At 36.7% G+C, this 21517-nt stretch overlaps 1 protein-coding gene across 4 annotated transcripts in view; it reads right to left on the reverse strand.

The window, feature by feature from the left end:
* LOC122226167 (lymphocyte antigen 75) overlaps window positions 1-21517 on the reverse strand; it is a 133379-nt gene that overhangs the window by 77257 nt on the left and 34605 nt on the right. For all 4 annotated transcript variants that reach the window (XM_042948929.1, XM_042948928.1, XM_042948925.1 and 1 more), the window contains exons 12-16: window positions 20741-20940; window positions 18650-18792; window positions 4558-4639; window positions 3300-3368; window positions 835-949 (exon numbers count right to left, since the gene is read on the reverse strand). In XM_042948929.1, coding sequence (XP_042804863.1) covers window positions 835-949; window positions 3300-3368; window positions 4558-4639; window positions 18650-18792; window positions 20741-20940 — 609 coding nt within the window. The remainder of the gene's footprint in view (window positions 1-834; window positions 950-3299; window positions 3369-4557; window positions 4640-18649; window positions 18793-20740; window positions 20941-21517) is intronic.

Genomic DNA, 21517 nt, shown 5'->3' on the forward strand with positions numbered 1-21517 from the left:
GGTGGCCTTCTTAGGGAAAAAGAACAATGTTCTAATAGATAGTTGTATGAAGGGACACTCTGGGTTCTTTGAGAGCTTAGTAGAGGATCTACCTTTAGTTCCAATGATTTACATTCAGTTCAGAAATTTCCTTTAGAGCTTTCTGTGAATTTACCACTACTTAATTTAATATATCCAATAAAACTACTTAAAATTATTTTAAAATTATTGAAAAACAATTTGAGTGTTAAAAATCTTCTTAACACTTTCCTTAATATTCTTTAACATTTTCCTAGTAACAAGCTAAATAAAAAGGTATCTCTTTATTCCCCTTTCTCTCCTTTTTGTCACCAAAGCCTCTACTATCAAGCTAACTGGTCTCCTAGATTTGAACTTGAATTCCATAAACTATTAGCACTATGGGAGTTCAGTGCAGATTGCTTCCACATGTTACAGAGACCTGCCAAATTTTGATTTCTTGATTCTTGCCTCGTTCTTCCCAAGTTTATCTTCATTTTGCATCAAAATAAAAATTGAAATGATTCCCTCCACTATGTATCTTCTTTTAGTTGAATTAATCTTTCATTTCCAAATCTAATCTCTCTAAATTCAACTTAAATTTTATTTTCTATACACATTCTTTCATGATAAAAGAGGAAGGTACCATCTAATCTCAATAAGCCAGCCTTGTACTCAGGGTAGGAGTCTAGCAGGATGCAGCTTAATGTATTAACTGTGCCTTTATAGGCTTTTTAAAATTATGATTATAGACTAAAATGCTCTCTTAGGCACTTTAGGCTCAGCATTCACAATGTTCACATGAGAAGACTGTGAAAAGGAATAACTACCACTTACCTTTTGGAATCTGGCATACCCATTCAAGTTTTGTATCACAAGCAAAAGGTCGTAAGTAAATAAATTCTCTGTCATCATAGAAATACCAGCTTCTTCTCCCTGGCCTGTGAATGACCTAAAGGAGGAAGAGAATTGCAGACAATTCTGAAGTCAATGCAGGTTTATAAAACACTAAACTTTAGGCCCTATAGCGTTTAATCTATTTTAGCTCTAGCACCTAAGTTATTTGTTTAATGAATGAACACAGTGTTTAAACGGTTAACAGCCTAATCAAGAACCTTCAAAGGGGCTGATAAAGGAAATAAGGTCATGTTTATGATAAGGTCATGTTTATGTCCAAAATATAAATTATTGCTTTTTTTTTCTGTTCTTGTTGATACGAAATTGTAGGTTGCACCTTTAAATTTGAGAAAGGTCAAGCTAGAAAAAGATGCTTATTTCCGTGGCTTCCAAATAGCAGACTGTGATGAAAGCAGATCTGTGAAATGTGACATTAGAGGCTGATATCAAGGGCCTAGGTTCCTGCTGTAGTGTTGCTCTGCACTGCCAGGATGTGAGCTTCTTCTATGTGATCCAAGATCGCTCTCTACAAACCCCAGCCAGCAAGCAGAGAAGAAAGGAAAGGAGAGGGCATGACCTGGGAGGAACCGCCACCATTCTTTGGACTGCTCTCTCTTATGACCAAGATTCTGGTGGGTACTGTGGCAGGTTAGGTGAGATTCTCCTTCCAGAACACTGCCCTGGCTGGTCTTGTTCCTGACACAGGTAGCATCAGTGTCTCTTTTATTTAGTTCTTTGGTAGATTTTTGACTCTCTTCGCACATAGGGATTCTACTTACATAGAACATAGTTTATTGCATCAGTGTTCTGGAAACTTTATAAGCTTCTTTGAAGTTGTCATCTTCTCATGTGTTAAATAGAATTCTATAAAAATGGCATGATACTATATAGTTTATTACTAGAACAGGTGCTTAGAAACTAGTGTTTTCCAATAAACTTTTCAGTTCTTTTCTCAACCTTCCTGCAGCACTTCTGGGCAATCACCTTCTTGAATCTCTTTCTTGGGCGTGCATAGCAAAGATATCATTTATAGGTCTCCTACTTCCTCATCTTACATTCTATGCGTTGATGATTCCCCTAAATCCACTTTTGGCCCTTTATACTTTTTTAATATACATTTTTCCTTCAACTCCAGTCTCTTAACTTCAACTTACTATAGAATATTTCTTACCACTAGCTTGAATTCAAAATATCTAAACTAAAATGTAGTATTTTCTCCATAAGCCAGTATCCTTTCTGACTGTTACTATAAATGCCTAGTCATATAGCAGGGTGGACCCAGACACGGGGGGTTAAATTTCAGTTCTATAATCATGTATACTCACTCAGAACTCAAATTTCTCAGAACTCATAAGGTGAATATGGTAATAGTACCTACCTCACAAGGTCATGTAAGCATTAAATGAAATAATAAGTGTGACATGCCTAGCACTGTGCCTGGCTCATGAGTCCACAAGTATTAGCTGCTGCCACCATCATCACTATCACCACTGTCAATCATCTAGTCCAATGCTTGGACTGTCATTAGTGGAATCAATAAGTGAACGAATGTTGCAAAGGAAGATACCTAACTGGTCTTTTATTGCCTTCTGATCCTATCTGCTGCATCTTGAAATCTGACTTGATATGAATCTTCTTCGCCCTCCTTGGTTTCTTGTCAAAAATCCTTAATAATGCTGTTGCTTACCATCAATCTAATTTCCCAACTTTTTTTTCTTTTTTTTTTTTTTTTTTTGGTTTATTTATTTTGAGAGAAAGATAGAGAGAGGGTGAGTGGGCTCGAGTACAGGGAGAGGGCAGAGAGAGAAGGAGAGAGAGAATCCCAAGCAGGCTCCACACTGTCAATGAAGAGCCCATTGTGGGGCTTGATCTCACAAACTGTGAGATCATGACCTGAGCCAAAATCAAGAGTCAGAGGCTCAACCGACTGAGCCACCCAGGCACCACCCCCCTCAACTTTGTTTTCAACCACGGCACCAAAGAAACCTTCTTGATCTGTATTCTGTTCTCACTGCCTTAGCCTCTCCCTTCAACTCTCTTGTGATTTTATGCCACCTCCTCATGTCATCCCCCATTGGAAAGGCTTACCCTATCCTACCTGTGCAACAGCACAGTTCAAGTCCCACCTCCTTCTGGAAATAGGCCATAGGAATCACTTCTTCTGAGTTTCATTAGTGCTCCTCAGCTCATTCACTTGGAGCCTATTACAGTAATAAAAGCCATCTTGCCTGAATATGAATTTTATCTTCTCAAATGAAGTGTAAGTTAGGTAGCTTGGTTCTTACCTTCCACTGCACCCAATATCATGCTCCACACACAAAAGGCACTCTGTGGATCTGTTGCCTGACTGAACACAATGTCAAATTTATTTTTTAAATATGCAGATTTTCCAGCATTGTACCGACCTTGACAGCAGCACAGTCTCTGATATCATAATCCTGCTGAAACTCATTTTCCATGATGATAGTAGACACCTTAAAGAACAAGAGAGGCTTGAGAACTTAAGACTGATGTATATATATTTGCAATTTAGATGTAATTTAGGAAGCTTTAATAACTCAAACACATTCACATGCCATGGAAGGAAAACTTTTCATCTCTCTCTTTTTTTTAATATCAGGATGTTAAATCATCAGATGACTTAGAAAATATCGTACTGTCATCAGTTTCCCAACGAAGGAAGCTATAGTTACAGAAGTGGAGGTTAGCGGTGTATTAAGTTTGCATCTGGGATCACAGAGAATCAGGAGTTTACAAAAGACCTTTTTTTTGGCATCTGTTGAAATGCTAGTTATTCAGTTAACTAATTTCAGACATGTACCCATTTAAAAATGAAAGTCAAGGGATTTTATGTTTGGAAAGAATATACAATGAATTGACACAATGGTAATGTGGAGTCAATATTCAATACATTTGAGAATAATTTGCTCCTATAAATGTTACCTAAAACTTCTCTTTAAGATAATATAAACATTTGAAATAGTATTTAAGGTCTCTTTAAGGTTTCCCCAAACAAATTATTTCCCCCAATAAAGACATATTCTTTTTTACATAACTCTAGTAAAACTCTTTTACATAACTCTTATGTAACTCTAATAAAAATAGAAGCTTCTCATTGTGAATAAAGGACATAAAAAGCAGCACAAAGAAAAAGAAAAAACTTTACTATCCAAAGATGACCGCTATATCTATATATCCATATTTTTTGGACTATAGAGAAACTAAATTATTTTTTAATTTTAATTCTAATTTTTTTAAGTTTATTTATTTTGAGAGAGAGAGAAAAAAGTATGAGTGGGGGAAGGGCAGAGTGAGCGGTGGGGAGAGAGAATCCCAAGCAGACTCTGAGCTGTTAGTGTGGAGCCTTCAAGAGGGGCTGGCTCTCACGAACCATGAGATCATGACCTGATCCTAAATCAAGAGCCAGGGTGCTTAACTGACTGAGCCACCCAGGTGCCTTTATGTGGTTATTTTTTAAAATAAAAATGAGATTAGTAACTTTTCCCCTCGCTTCTTATATGTGAACGGATTTCCATTTCAATAAAGATACTTCTTCATAACTTTAACACTTGTATGGTCTATGGGTGTATTATTCATCAATTCACTTGATATTGAAACAAATAATCCCTTTATATTAACCCAAACGAGAAAGTTTAAACTTACTGGTGTATGATCACTCCACTCCCAGGATCCTTGTAAATCTGGGCTCCTTTTATTCAAACCTATCCACAGCCAACGCTGGTCACTATGTAAAAAGAAAGTATTAAAAAACAATGTGAGCACAGATTTGGCAAAAATATTTAGTATTCACATGTTTAAATTTTTTTTTTTTTTTACGTTTATTTATTTTTCAGACAGAGAGAGACACAGCATGAGCGGGGGAGGGGCAGAGAGAGAGGGAAACATAGAATCCGAAGCAGGCTCCAGGCTCCCAGCCGTCAGCACAGAGCCTGACGCGGGGCTCGAACTCACGGACCGCGAGATCGTGACCTGAGCCGAAGTCGGACGCTCAACCGACTGCGCCACCCAGGTGCCCCTATGTCTTAAGTATTTTAGACATGTGAATACTGGGGTGCCTGGGTGGCGCAGTCGGTTAAGCGTCCGACTTCAGCCAGGTCACGATCTTGCGGTCCATGAGTCCGTGAGTTCGAGCCCCGCGTCAGGCTCTGGGCTGATGGCTCGGAGCCTGGAGCCTGTTTCCGATTCTGTGTCTCCCTCTCTCTCTGCCCCTCCCCCGCTCATGCTGTGTCTCTCTCTGTCCCAAAAATAAATAAAAAACGTTGAAAAAAAAAAATTTAAAAAAAAAATAAAAATAAAAAAAATAAGTAAAATGCTTAAGACATAGAAGTTTGTCTTGTCACTAACTGAAAAGCACCATTTTAAGCTCTATAAAGACATCTTTTGAAATGAAACCGAACCCTAAATATGGGAAAAGTACCATACTTCTTAAAACTAAATTTTAAGTTATGTTCTTCATATGAAAGGTAAAAACTTTCCATTTTGAACTTCAGAGGAAAAAAAATGCATGATAATCTAAAACTTTTACTGGAGAGCTTCAATATTAGATAATGTTTTCAGATACAGTCAAAGATAGCAATAGCATTTGCTTAAAATGTTTATAACACATTTAGATATCTTTTTTTTTAATGTAGTATAAATCATTTGGCTAAATTTAAATTAAAAAAAATTTTTATTCCCACTGCCCATTAAGTTTAGAGTAAACAAGTATAAATATCTTTTTTTTTCAAAGAATAAAAAAAGGTTTCTTTATATTTGAGAGAGGAGAGAGACAGAGACAGAGAGAGAGAAAGAGAGAGCATGAGCAGGGGAAGGGCAGAGAAATAGGGAGACACAGAATCTGAAGCAGGCTCCAGGTTCTAAGCTGTCAGCATTGAGCCTGACATAGGACTCAAACTCATGAGTTGTGATATCATGACCTGAGCCGAAGTTGGATGCTTAACTGACTGAGCCACCCAGGTGCCCCTTTTTTTCAAAGATTTTATTTTTAAGTAATCTCAACACCCAATGTGGGTCTCAAAGTTACAACCCTGAGATCAAGAGTTGCATGCTCTACCAACTGAGCTAGCCAGGTACCCCGTGCTTTTTTTAAAGATCAAGTATAAGTATCTTCTAAGTGCCAAACTTCATGGGTTATACCCATGAATATACCAGAGCAATATAATTAAAGTCATTTAAATGGTTATATTTAATACTCATTACTATTATACTTCTATGTACAAGGCATTGAGCTAGGTGCCATGGTGACACAGAGAAGTACAAGACCTAGTATCTATCCTCAAATGGCATAGAAACTAGTCAGGAGGATGATATATACATGAACAAAGAAAATAATGGCCATTTAGAAAGATACCAAGTGACGTAAAATTTGTATAAATTTTAAGCATTACGAAAGTTCAGAAAAAGAGGGTCACTGTGGACTGCAGCAAGTCACAATACATTTTGTGAGGTCAGTAGAACAAAAGATAGTCTTCAAAGGATGGCTAACATTTCTTTTGAGTCATAATCTGAGTGTTTAGCACATATGAATATTACAACTGACTGAGAAGAGAAAGGAAAGACATTCCAAGGAAGGATATATACAATAATACATAGAAGCAGGGACATACATTGTAAATATCCTTTTCCTCAATTAAACTTATTCTCTGGCTAGGAAGATATTGGCAATATAAATAGAAGTGATAGAACCATAAGAACATTTTCTTCACCTCTCACCCCACTTGAAAATATTATCTAAAGTATGTTACACTTTTTAGGCCTTAATAAATAGACTATTACCTAAACATATAATTTTTTTGGTGATGTTGGTTACTTTCCTTATAATTTAACCTTCTAATTGCATGTAGTATATATGATCAGTACATATGAGTGTATGTTATATGTGCATAATAATACATATAAATGTTAGATACATATAAATATAACACATATTAGAGAAGAGATAGGATCCAAATCTAAAATTAATTCTTACTCCCAAGCTCAATAGAATGTATGGAACATATGGAATGTATAGCTAAAAAGTAGAAGTCTGCAATTCAAAGAATTTGCTAGTGAATCAAGTCTAGAGCAAACTATTTTATTTTTATTTTTTTAATATGAAATTTATTGTCAAATTGGTTTCCATACAACACCTAGTGTAGAGCAAACTATTTTATAAGTAATTTCTCACTTTTTAATAAACTAATTGCTTTTCTTTACCTCTTTCCTCTATTCAATATTCCCTCATACTTTTTATTTTTTTAAATTTAAATCCAGGTTAGTTAACATACAGTGTAATAATGATACCAGGAATAGAATTTAGTGATTCATCACTTACATATAACACCCAGTGCTCATCCCAACAAGTGCCCTCCTTAATGCCCATCACCCATTTAGCCCATACTCCCCCCCAACACCCCTCCAGCAATCCTCAGTTTGTTCTCTACATTTAAGAGTCTCTTGTGTTTTGTTTCCCTCCCTGTTTTTATATTGGTTTTGTTTCCCTTCCCTTATGTTCATCTGTTTTGTATCTTAAATTCCACATATGAGTGAAATCATATGATACATGTCATTGTTTGACTTATTTCGCTTAGCGTAATATATTCTAGTTCCATCTACATTGTTGCAAATGGCAAGATTTCATTCTTTTTGATTGTACAGTAGTATTCCATTGTATATATAGACCACATCTTCTTTATTCATCAGTTGATGGACATTCCGGCTCTTTCCATACTTTGGCTATTATTAATAGTGCTACTATAAACATTGGGGTGCATGTGCCCCTTCTAATCAGCATTTTTGTATCCTTTGGATAAATACCTAGTAGTGTAATTGCTGGGTCATAGGGTAGCTCTATTTTTAATATTTTGATGAACCTCCATACTGTTTTCCAGACTGGCTGCACCAGTTTGAATTCCCACCAGCAGTGCAAAAGAGATCCTCTTTCTCCACATCCTCACCAACATCTGTTGTTGCCTGGGTTGTTAATTTTAGCCATTCTGACAAGTGTGAGGTGGTATTTCATTGTGGTTTTGATTTGTATTCCCCTGATGACGAGTGATGTTGAGCATCTTTTCATGTGTCTGTTAGCCATCTGGATATTTTCTTTGGAAAATTGTCTATTTATGTCTTTTGCCCATTCTTCACTGGATTGTTTTTTGGGTGTTGAGTTTGATACGTTCTTCATAGATTTTGGATACTAGCCCTTTATCTGATATGTCATTTGCAAACACCTTCTCCCATTCCATTGTTTGCCTTTTAGTTTTGCTGATTGTTTCCTTCACTATGATGAGGTCCCAATAGTTTACCTTGATGAGGTCCCAATAGTTCATTTTTGCTTTTATTTCCTTTGCCTCCGGAGACATGTCAAGTTAGAAGTTGCTGTGGCCGAGGTCAAAGAGGTTGTTTCCTGTTTTCTCCTCTAGGATTTTGATGACTTCCTGTCTTACATTTAGGTCTTTCATCCATTTTGAGTTTATTTTTGTGTATGGTGTAAGAAAGTGGTTCAGGTTCATTCTTCTGCATGTTGCTGTCCAGTTTTCCCAACACCATTTGCTTACGAGACTGTCTTTATTCCATTGGATATTCTTTCCTGCTTTGTCTAAGATTAGTTGGTCATACGTTTGTGGGTCCATTTCTGGGTTCTCTATTCTGTTCCATTGATCTATGTGTCTGTTTTTGTGCCAGTACTATATTCTCTTGATGATTACAGCTTTGTAATATAGCTTCAAGTCTGGAATTGTGATGCCTCCAGCTTTCCTTTTCTTTTTCAGAATTGCTTTGGCTATTCAGGGTCTTTTCTGGTTCCATACAAATTTTGGGATTGTTTGTTCTAGCTCTGTGAAGAATACTGGTGTTATTTTGACAGGGATTGCATTGAATATGTAGATTACTTTGGGTAGTATCGACATTTTAACAATATTTGTTCTTCCAATCCAGGAGCATGCAATATTTTTCCTTTTTTTGTGTGTCCTCTTCAATTTCTTTCATAAGGTTTCTATAGTTTTCAGTGCATAGATTTTTCGCCTCTTTGGTTAGGTTTATTTCTGGGCATTTTATGGTGTTTGGTGCCATTGTTAATGGGATCGATTCCTTGATTTCTCTTTCTGCTGTTTCATTATTGTTGTATAGAAATGCAACCAATTTCTGTGCATTGATTTTATATCCTGTGACTATGCTGAATTCATGGATCAGTTCTAGCAGTTTTTAGTAGAATCTTTTGGGTTTTCCACATAAAGTATCATGTTATCTGCGAAGAGTGGAAGTTTGACTTCCTCCTTGCTGATTTGGATGCCTTTGTTTCTTTGTGTTATCTGATTGCTGAGGCTAGGACTTCCAACACTATGTTGAATAACAGTAGTGAGAGTGAACATCCTTGTGTTGTTCCTGACCTTAGCAGGGAAGCTCTTAGTTTTTCCCCATTGAGGATGTTATTAGTAGTGGGTCTTTCATATATTCAAGATCATATTTCTTTTATGATCTTGCAGTATGATCCTTCTATCCCTACTTTCTTGAGGGTTTTTATCAAGAAAGGATGCTGTAGTTTGTCAGATGCTTTCTCTGCATCTATTGAGAAGATCATGTGGTTCTTATCATTTCTTTTATAAATGTGATGTATCACATTGATTGATTTGTGGATATTGAACCAGCCCTGCATCCCAGGAATAAATCCCACTTGATTGTGGTGAATAATTCTTTTAATGTATTGTTGGATCCAGTTGGCTAGTATCTTGTTGAGGATTTCTGCATCCATGTTCATCAGGGAAATTGGTCTGTAGTTCTCCTTTTTAGTACAGTCTTTGGTTTTAGAATTAAGGTAATGCTGGCCTCACAGAATGAGTTTGGAAGTTTTCCTTCAGTCTCTATTTTTTTGAACAGCCTCAAAAGAATAGGTGTTAACTCCTCTTTAAATGTTTGGTAGAAATCCCCTGGAAAGCCATCTGGCCCTGGACTCTCGTCTGATGGGAGTCCCTCATATTTTAATATAAAGAAATACTTTTTGTCTTTTCAGCCTTAAGCTTTTAAACTTATTGCAGTGGAATGTGAGGACAATCCCCTTAGTCTTTATTGTTATACTGTTTTCTTTCATACAGACATTTGTAGACTTAGGATAATCCAGTGGAGACAATTAAGTCCTATTTGAATTTAGCAGCTATAAGAAGAATTTGTAGTTGTGTCTTCAACTATTCAGAGCTTTCTAACAGGCTTCCAAATTTATCATACATCCCAACAGTATAATTTCTTTTTTTTAAGTTTATTTCTTTATTTTGGGAGAGAAAGAGAGAGAGAGAGAGAGAGCAAGGGAGGGGCAGAGAGAGGAAGAGAGAAAATCTCAAGCAGGCTCTGTGCTCACAGAGCCCGACAGTGGGTGGGGGTGGGGGTATCAATCCCATGAACTGTGAGATCATAACCTGAACTCCTAAGCTGAAATCAAGAGTCGGGTGCTTAACCGACTGAGCCACCCCTACCAAATGTTGAATTTCTAAAACACAGAGACTAGATAATTGCCATATACAATATAATTAAAGTCAGACAGGTAACAAAAAGAGAAGGTCAAGTTTGCTTCCTTGTTATTTACTTAAAGACGTGACTTTATTTCTTTCAAATTTTTGCACATAATATATTTGAGGCTGGGGATTTGTGCAAAATTTTGTGTTTCCCTCAAGTAAGCCTTAGATATTCTTCTTTTCACAATCAACAGTACAACCAGGAAGATGGTCAAAGATCACTTGGCACCTGCATTTACTCTATAGTCAGCTCCCATAGAAATCCTCTTTAGACATCTTATCTCTAACCTTTCCACCCAGTCCTCTCTCAGCCCCAACTTTTCCCACTTAGAAACCTTTCCTTTCAAGCTCCTTTTTGCTTCCTCAGTAGCATCTCAGAAAACAGTTTCCTAGAAAACACAATTTGCCCCATTGTCCAAAAATTTTAATATTCACTACTTTCTGAGACTGAATTTCATTTCAACCCAGACATTTATAGTTTTCAGCTACCACTTCAAGAGATTCATTAGTGTGTTATAAATATAGAAAATAGTAGCTACTTGTTTTTTTTTCCATGTGTGGTAAGAGGTGGAACATATTTCCTCAATTGTAACTTATTCCTGGTTTGACCTGGTTTATCCATAGGCAGATAAGGAGAACAAATTGGAAATCACATTAATTATTGTACACCTCAATGCGGATTTCAAAAACTTGAGGGAGGGGCATCTGGGTGGCTCAGTCAGTTGAGCAGTTGAGCATCCGACTTTGGCTCAGGTCATGATCTTACAGTTCGTGAGTTCGAGCCCTACTTCAGGCTCTGTACTGACAGCTCGGAGCCTGGAGCCTGGTTTGGTCTGTGTCTCCCTCTCTCTTTTGCCCCTCCCCTGCTCATACTCTGTCTCTCTCTCAAAAATAAACACACATTTAAAAAAATTAAATAAAAAAAGAAAATTTGAGGGAAAAAAATGGATCATATCTGGAGAATTAAATCAAATGGAAAATTTCTCTCTCTCTTTATAAATTTCTTCTACTACAAGCACTAAGTATATGGTTTTAGGGTATTAGGTTAAGAAGACATTGCACAAAAGGTTAATATGTGTATCTGTGTTAAAATTCTTACTCAATCAAATTTCCTGCTGCATCTGGTTTCTAAGGAAAACAGTATCTCAGCTATAAACCACAATAAATACTATTTGATGAGGGCGCTTAGTCTGCAAAGCCTTAGATTTATATCTAAATCCATTCATGCCACATCACAGGAGGTAGCACACACAGCAGCAACAGCATTGCAAACAAGGCTTTCCCCTTTAATCCTAAAACTATTTTTGCTCTACAATGGCTTTCCCTGGTGGGCTGCCATTAAGAGTTACAAAGATCTTAGAGCCTTAATGACTTGGTGCACCATGAATCCTTTTCACTGAAATACAAATAGAGATGTGGAACTTAGATTGTGAGAAGTATAGCAGTAATCTGACTTAACTCCTTGGCATGCAACACACAATATGAGCAATGGACATCTGAGAAAGGTCAATTTCTGCAATAAAAAGGTAAGGCGTTCGAGGAGTAAGCTTTAGAATCATTTTCTGATATAAATGGGTTTGCCTCCTTCCTTCCCTTCAACCCATGGTTACAGAATTGGATTTAGAATATGTTACCTTTTTAAGTATAACATGGGCAAATGATCTCTTTATTAATGGAGCACATATTAAGCAGACAACACGGTCTGCCTTAATATGGCATGTATTAGCTGCTGGCTTAAGAGTACAAATAAAATACGGTCCCTATGAACAAAAGGATTATGGTGATTTGTGGGGTTTCTTTGTGCTCTTCTGTTTTCTAAATTAAATATACATTACTTCTGTGGTCAGAAAAAAATTACACATTGATTCTTGTACATCCTTTGGAAAATAAGCTATATGCATGGGAATGAGAGAAAGTAGAAAGGATTCACATTAAATGCTGTGTTCAGCATTCAATGCTAATAACTATGTTTACAGAGCTAGGATTTGAGATGATTTTTATTTTTTTCAGTGTTATTTTTTATATTCCCCAAATCTTACATAATGAGCATGTATTAATTTTAATTGAAAGGAAACTCAGCAAGTGTGATCAGAAACAAAAAAATTCCTTAATTACCTCTGGCATTTAGTTTTGCTTTTTAGTATAATCTATTCTGTATTTAGAAGCTCTTATGTCACATGTTATTCCATTTTCCATCAACTGATTCCCATAAATATCTATAACCTCATTGCTTATTACTTATCCATGGCTCCCTGTTCCAGTTAAAGGTTTCTAACCTCTTACTTGGTGTTATTCAAAACCCAGTTTGTTTATGTCAATATTTTGCTTTAAAAATACTTTAGCTTAGACAGTATGATATTGTATTATGTCAAGCTTGAGATATAGGGTCAGTAAGTTGCCCTGATCAAAATTCTCACTTCAGGGAGGATCATCAGGGTATTAGAGTATGTTCTAGAGGTGGCCACCACAAGGATGTGTGGTATCTGAAGCTACACCTGAGGTTTTGGTTATTAGCAGAGTGAATATCAGAAATGAGTGTATATCTGATCAGAAATTAGAAGCTTGTTCACCAGCATGATGTTAGAAATGGTCTCTCATTGGTGGAATTTAAATTATGTAAGATATGGGGAATAGCTAAAATATTTAGGGATACTCTCACCCTTCATAAAAGGTTATTATTTTCTGCTGAGGCTGGTAGCCAGTACCATAACAAATGATCTGGGGCTTGAGGTACCTGGGTGTCTCAGTCAGTTGAGCCTCTGATTTTTTATTTCAGCTCAGGTCATGATCTCATGGTTCATGGGATTCAGCCTCCTGCGGGGCTCTGTGCTGACAGTGTTCAGCCTGCTTGGGATTCTCTCTCTCCCTCTCTCTCTACCCCTCCCCCACTCACATTATCTCTCTCTCAAAATAAATAAATGAACCTTTTTTTTTAAAAAAAGAAATGGAGCTGGGGCTTGATCTCTAAATGGTCCCATGTCCAGTCATTGGGTCGAGTGATTGGAACTGCCTGATGCCAGCTATTAATGGGAATAGAATTCTGTCTCTGGAATACTGTCAAATCTACCTCAAATGAACTTTCCTTGTAAGGTGGTGGGTGGAACACCAAGGACAGACTGGATGGGATGTTGGAAGGTTACAAAACAGATTCTATGAAATGTTTTGTGCCTGCTTCAATGAATGTTTATTTACTAAATGTTTATATATGTGGAAAGATTTGGTCTGAGTTTTGTATTCATTAAAATCTACTCACAAGGTTGTGGGAAGTAGCTAAGAAGCACTAACCCCAAAAGGAAACTAAGAGTTTGTATATCCCAATTAGCTCAGGTTAGTGTGCAATGAAATCTTGTATATTAATTCCTAATGCTGGAAAATGAAGTCCAGAATGCCTGAACTTCTACAACAGATGCTTAATAAGTGAGTATTTATGGAACACATGTACTGTATTTTACATCAGGTTTCCAGCTCATAGTAGTGAAAATTCCCTTTCTTTAATGAGAAAAACACAATAGTGTGTGTTTTTGTTGTTTGATTTTTAAAAAGTTTTTTTTTAAACATTTATTTATTTTTGAGAGAGAGAGAGAGAGAGAGAGAGAGAGAGAGAGAGAGAAACAGAGTGCTAGAGGGGGAAGGGCAGAGAGAGAGGGAGACACAGAATCTGAAGCAGGCTCCAGGCTCTGAGCTGTCAGCACAGAGCCCCTTGCAGGGCTTGAACCCACAAACCGTGAGATCATGGCCTGAGCTGAAGTTGGACACTTAACCCACTGAGCCACCCAGGTGCCCCTCTCTTTTTTTAACATTTATTTATTTATTTTGAGAGAGAGTGAGAGAATCCCAAGCAAGTTCTGCATTGTCAGAGCAGAGCCCAATGTGGGGCTCAAACCCCCCCACCGTGAGATCACGACTTGAGCTGAAACCATGAGTGAGATGCTCAACCCACTGAGCCACCCAGGTGCCCCAGTATTTACTTTTTCAAGTCTAGTCATGAGGTTGGTCTGTAATTCTTTGTGCTGTTGTTGATAGTCTTTGATATCAGAATTAGACTAGTTTGTTAAATAAACCTGATGCCTGCATCAGTTTCTATGTAATGGAATACAGGCTCTTGCTTATACTCCTAAAATACAAGGCAATGATCTCTGCTTTAAAATGTAAAGAAATTCGGTGATGGGCATTGAAGAGGGCATCTTTTGGGATGAGCACTGGATGTCGTATGGAAACTAATTTGACAATAAATTTCATATAATAAAAAAATAAAAAAATAAAATGTAAAGAAATTCGTATATATAACCATATGTTATACTTCCTATCTTTCTTAGAAGAAATTCTTTGTCAGCTTTTTCCATTTCTTTCATGGCTATTGAATTATTGGGTTTCTACTTATCAAATCAATTGTATACTAATTTGTATTTCCCTGGAGACTATTTATTTTAACAATTTCATTTGTAACAGCATAGAATTATGCATAGTCTTACCAATTAAAAATTTCTCCATGAAGTAAGTTTTATAATCCCTTACTAAAGTTTTATTTTAAATCTCTCTCTCTCTCTTTATGTATTTATTTACTTATTTGGTTCTTATGGTTTCCTTGTATTTATGTTGAAATTTATTTTTACTTTTAGGTGAATGCTTATTTTCTTTATTTTAATTTAATAATTAAAGCTCTTTTTTAAAATTTTATTTTAGAGAGAGTGAGTGCAAGCAGGGGAAAAGGGAGAGGGAGAGAATCTCAAGCAGGTTCTGTGCTCAGAGCAAAGCCCAATGCAGAGTTTGACACGGGAGCTTGACACAGGGCTCAATCTCACATCCTGAGCTGAAATCAAGAGTCAGATGCCCAACTGGCTGAGCCACCCAGGCACCCCAATTATTAAAGCTCTTAAAGCTATTAATGTACCTACAACTATAGCTTTGGCTCTATCCCATGAATTTCAGAATGAGTGTTGTCATTGTCATTTATACAGTTTTTATTTTTTTGCCACAAAAGGGTTTGACTTCACTTCTTATTTACCTGTATAATTTCATCACTTAGTAATTTTAGGTTTGCTTTTTAGCCTATTAGATCAATTATTGTAAGTGATACAGTCAACGAGCTCTAAGAGAAAGTATATATGGAATTTGTAATGTAGAAACAAAGAGGATATTATTAAATCAACCTTAATTATACTATTCACATGTTCTACATTATTTCCTTTTTGTCTGTCTCACTTGTTAATGAATGAGACAAATGTTAAAGTCTCCCATTACTGTTATCTGTTGGACAATTTCACTAATATAATTAGTATTTTTGCTTTATATATTTTGATGCTATTATTTTTAAATATGTAATGGTTTTTGACTGCTATAACTTCATTGTAGAATGTAACTTCATTCAAGATAAAATAGATCTCATTTCCCCATTCAATGCATTTTTACTTCAAGTGTATTTTATCTAATATTAATACTGTGACTTTAGGGGGCACCTGGGTGGCTCAGTCGGTTGAGTGTCAGACTTTGGCCCAGGTCATGATCTCACAGTTCATGGGTTCGAGTCCCACATCGGGCTCTGTGCTGATGGCTCAGAGCCTGCGGCCTGCTTCGGATTCTGTGTCTCCCTCTCTCTCTGCCCCTCCCCACTCATGCTCTGTCTCTCTCTCCTTCAAAAATAAACATTAAAAAAATTTTTAAAAAAATACTGTGACTTTAGGTTTTGTTCACACTTACACAATAGAATTTTGCTCATTCTTTTAATTTTCCCATTTTATTTGTGGTATTAAGTTCGTGATCATTAACTAAATTGCTATTTAGGTTAAAATGGGACAAGAATATAAGTAAAGTAAGTCAAGAAGTAATAAATTAGGGACCACCACAAATTGGAGAGTGATGCCCTATCTTGGTGGGTCACTGGCTACTCAGGACTAACTAATTGCTGTTATAATATGAAGACATGTCCTATTGTTTAATATTTAAAGAAGTGTTAAAAATACAGATTTTTATCAAAATTTTCTATTTTGAAATACTTTGTAGCTTCTTCCTTCTAGGAAAAGAACATTATACTCTTTGGGCTGGGTAGAATGGCAAGAGTTGCATGAGGTATCTTTCAACAGCATAGTATCGAATATCATTATTGAGCAAATTTGCAGTCTAGGACATAAATATAACTGATAATGGATAAATGTGGTCTTCTGTCACCTGGCTTTATTGGATTTCATGCTTTGTTATTTTATTTTTTTACAGTTTGCTATATAAACCTTTTTTCATCCATTACATATTCAGTAGATGAACACAGTTTGTTTTAAAAATGTACATAATCTATGGTTCTAAATATGACTTCTAGGTAAATGAGGAATTTATTATACTTTCATTTTTTTACCACCATTTATCTCAGCATATCCCAGTTTTTATTTATAAATAGAGTTAAACACCTGGTCTTGTTAAAATATTCTTAGGTTTCTTTCAGAATTTAGAATAATTTCTTCCTATTTTTATAATTATATATATATATATTGCATTATGTAGACTGGGGCTGTTTTTACATTATATACTCTTCCTTCAAATTCTTTTAAAATAAATTACCTATTCATGTGTTCTTGATTTTTTTTCATCTCTCAGCTGGAATGCATCTTTGAATTTTTTTTCAAGAAAGAAGCTATAGTGTTATATTAATTATAATCTTCACAAATGAAAAGCAATGTAGTTGAGAACTAAAATTAATATATTACAAACATTTCCACCTCAAAACTCTTTAAATGTCAGGTGTTTTTTTGTTTTTGTTTTTGTTTCAAGTTTTTATTTAAATTCTAGTTAGTTAACATACAGTATAAAGTTAGTTTCAGGATAGGTGTCAGGGTTTTTTTTAATTTTTTTTAACGTTTATTTATTTTTGAGACAGAGAGAGACACAGCATGAACAGGGGAGGGGCAGAGAGAGAGGGAGACACAGAATCTGAAACAGGCTCCAGGCTCTGAGCGGTCAGCACAGAGCCCTACGCGGGGCTCGAACTCAGGGACTGTGAGATCATGACCTGAGCCGAAGTCGGACGCTTAACCGACCGAGCCACCCAGGCACCCCAATAGATGTCAGTTTTAAAATGCCTTCTTACATTTAATGTCCTAGAAAAGACAGCTAGTTGGATTTTGTGTTTTAGTACCTGTTTTGTTTGTTTGTTTATTTATTTGCTGTTTTTCTTTGAGGTTTTTGAGTCAAAATAATAAGGCAAGTATTCACTAAGGTATGTCCAAGTGGTAATCTTGACATGGTTCTGCCTGGTATACCCTAAATCCTTGATTTACAGATTTGGGTCTTCTTTTCAGTTCATAAATTTAGGGAAGAAAAAAAATAAATTTGTGGAGTTGAAGGCCCTCATATTCATGATTGCTCCCAAAGCTTCAGAGAAATTTTTTTTGCTTTGATAACATCACTTGGCCCATATTTCTCCACATCATCCTTAGAATATCAGAAAAATCATCCTGAAATCCTTCCATCGTAACATCAAAAGTGCAATGGTTTATTGATTCTGTGTTTATAACACCTCTGATTACTTTCCTATTTTCACATTCTTACTGTCTATCCTCAAAGTAGTTTTCCACATGAGGGCTGTAATAGCCTTCGAATTACTTGCCCTGCATGTACCTACCATCTTTCAATCTCTCTCTCTCTTCCTCTCTTCGCACATATGTATCACACACACACACACACACACACACACACACACACACACACACACACACATTGTTGTCTGGTTTTTTTGCTTATTGACTTAAGGTCAAATTCCTTCCCTGGCGAACAAGGATGCTCCATTTTAATGTCCAAATCTCATTTTCCAACTAAGTGGTATGGCTCATTTCTCCTTGACTGTATCTGTACACCTTGGTCTCAGTAAGTTTGCTAATGTTTGTTGTCTCTAACACCTTCTCCTATCTTATTTTTCAAAATACTGCCTCACCTTCCAAGATCCATCCTTCTTCATAACATTTTTCCCAGTTATACCTCCCCAAAGCACTTCATCTGTCCTTAGCATTTCCATGGCCCGTCCTTACCTTTGTGCTAGATTTTTCACCACACTTTTCTTATCCCCACTATTGGATTTGGTCATGCTACATAAAGGATGGGGAGTCTATCTTCCTTACCTTTGAATCATTCACACTGTCTTGCACATAAAAATGTTTGATGCTGAATGACTGCTAAGCACTGAATGACTCTTTTAGAAAATAAAACATGTCACTTCTGACTGGAGGACATCAAATTTAGCATGGAAGATCTCATTCTAAAAGTATTACCTGAACTGGTCCATTAAAAAGTGAAGAAATTCCTTTATTTCATCCATATGACTGAAGCTAGGAAGGTGTCCTCCAAGAGCTTGGCAGAACCTCTCAGCTTCTTCCCAGTTCCTTTTTCTTACAATTCTTTCTATATGAAACAGCTTAACAAAATACAATGTTAATTTGTTTTGTGGCATAATCATAAAGTATTCATAATTTCAAAATTAATTATAGCCAAACGGTAGGCTTTTTTTATTAAGTTTTTAATTCAAATATAATTAGCATACAGTGTTATAGTAATTTCAGGTGTACAATGTAGTGATTCAATAATTCAATACATTACTCAGTGTTCTTCAAGATAAATACACTCTTTAATTCTCTTCACCTATTTCACTCATCTCCCCACCCACCTCCCCTCTGGTGACTGTCAGTTTGTTCTTGTATCGGTAAGAGTCCGTTTTTGGTTTGTCTCTTTTTTTACCTTTGCTCATTTATTATGTTTCGTAAATTCAAATGTGTAGGCTTATGAAATGGATTCTTATAGGCGTAATAATAAAAGGAAAATGTTTTCATTTTTACCTGTGATAAAAACAGGTAAAAAACATACACTGTGACACAGATAGGACCCGCTGAAAATGTCAACTAAAGGCCAACCCAGGTGCCAGATGGATGACCTTCCTTGGCCAGTATGGGGAACAGCTCCAACAAGACACCATAGTCTCCTGCTTTGCTAGGACCTTGAGAAATAAATTGAACCAGCAGGCAAGGCTATAAAGGGTATATATGAATACTTTGGGAGTGGACTTCTGCAGAGAAATGTGCTAAAAATAATAATTATAAACATAATACACTGAGACCTGCCTAAGCACAGGCCTATTTTCTGATGAAGATGAATCAAAGGGCCGACTGCACTGGTCTAACATTGACAGAAGTCAGCAAAACAAAACTTGCCATTTCTATTTCTTTGGTTTGTGATGACTAATTTTATGGCAAAGTAACCACAGTCGTTTCAAAAAAAAAAAAAAAAGAGACGGAGATGATACAATGGTAGATTGAATTATTAGTCCTAATTCTTCAGTCTCCATTCCTGTCATATAACTGTACATTCTTGCCTTGACCTCCTGGTTGGGGAAGAATACTTCCCCATACCTTGATTTGGGGCCCGGCCATGTGACTTGCAGTGATCAATGGCATATTAGTGGAGGTAAGGTGAACAGAGGCCTGAAATGTGCTTACATGGTTAGGCTTGCCTCTTAGGCTCCAGCCATTTACTATAAGAAGAACAAGCCCCTGACAGCTGCTGCCCCTTGAAGTCTGAGACCCAGATCAAAGGGCAGCATATCCAGCTCAGAGTCTGGAACCTAGCACAGCTGACCGACAGTTGAAAGCAGAGCTCGACCATTCAAGCCTAAACCAAAACAATCAATCCCTTTTGACCCAGAGATCTGTGAACATGAGACTAAATGTTTGTTGTCATAGTCACTGGGGATGGCATCAGCTGACTGATACGGGCCCTAAAATAATTTTTTTTTAATTGTAAGAACTGATAGAATTCTTCATTTGATAGCAAGGATTAGAGAGATAGGAGGATCATAAGCAAAGCGTCAGGGTGGCATGTAGCTTACTCAACTTCTCAGAACAAAAGAACACTAGGAAAGAGCCAGTTCTGACTCTGGCCTTGCTCTTTTGTTTTTGTTTTGTTTTATTTTTTAAACTGTATTTATTTTATTTTGAGGGGAAGAGAGAGAGGGCATGAGCATGTGAGAGGGGAGAGAGAGAGGAAGAGAGAATCCCAAGCAGGCTCTGCGCTGTCAACACAGAGCCCCACATGGGGCTCGATCTCATGAACCGGGAGATCATGACCTGAGCTGAAATCAAGAGTCGGAAGCTTAACCAACTGGGCCACCCAGGCACCCAGGCCTTGTTCTTTTGGGTAGGATGTGAGTTTATGTGGGGATGAGCTGTCTCATAACAAAGGTTCAATGGTGCTCCCAAACATCTTGGTAGGTTACATATGTGTCTGGGGAGGAACATAATTTCTACAAGGATATGGACTAGGATAGTAGAAAGATAACCTCATTGAGGAATTGAATGAAAATGTTACTTTACCTTATAACAAGAAATACTGGAGGGGAAACTATGCCAGCCTTCAGGACAGGGGGCTTCAGGCTTGGGAGCTACCTCTTCAGGCTCAATGGGCCCACTTATTTTCTTGCAGATTGAAAGTGCTCTGAATTTTCTGCAGTCTTTTACCTCCCACTTTCCAAGAGACTTTCCAGTAGCCATAACCACACACCCACCTGGAGAAGCTGGGGTTAACAGAAAGTTTAATTAAACATTACATTTGAAAATTAAAGTCCAAACATTTTCTAGTGTCCTTACCCTTTATTTGAGACAAGGTTTGGAGAAAGAATATAAAAGAAAATGGGCGAAAGAAATGTATTGTTTATAATAATGATGATGATGATGATGATGACAATGGTGATAATAAAGAGAAGTGTATATTACTTCCTAAGTACTATTCTAAGAGGATTAAATGAATCAGTCCTCACAACAAACCTCAGGATTGGTTCTGTTGTCCTAATAAGGTACAGTGAGGATTAGTGACTTGTTCAAGTAAATGTTTAGTAAGTGGTTGATCCAGAATTAAAGCCCAGGAGTTCTGCATGTGGAGCTGTACCCTAAACCACTATGCTGCTCAGGGTAGCCTAAGTGGCTCATATTCATATTAGCTTAACAACTTTGAACAGTTTTAAGGCAACTTAGTAACCCTCAAAACAGAACTCTTTCAGATTCAGATCCACAGGAAGAGCTGGTATAATAAAGGTAGGAGGAGGTGTTTGGTAACATACAGTTGTTTACTATTTATTTTATGGCAGCCAGAAT

This window comes from Panthera leo, chromosome C1 (genome assembly GCF_018350215.1).
Source record: "Panthera leo isolate Ple1 chromosome C1, P.leo_Ple1_pat1.1, whole genome shotgun sequence".
In the NCBI taxonomy this organism is placed as follows: Eukaryota; Metazoa; Chordata; class Mammalia; order Carnivora; family Felidae; genus Panthera; species Panthera leo.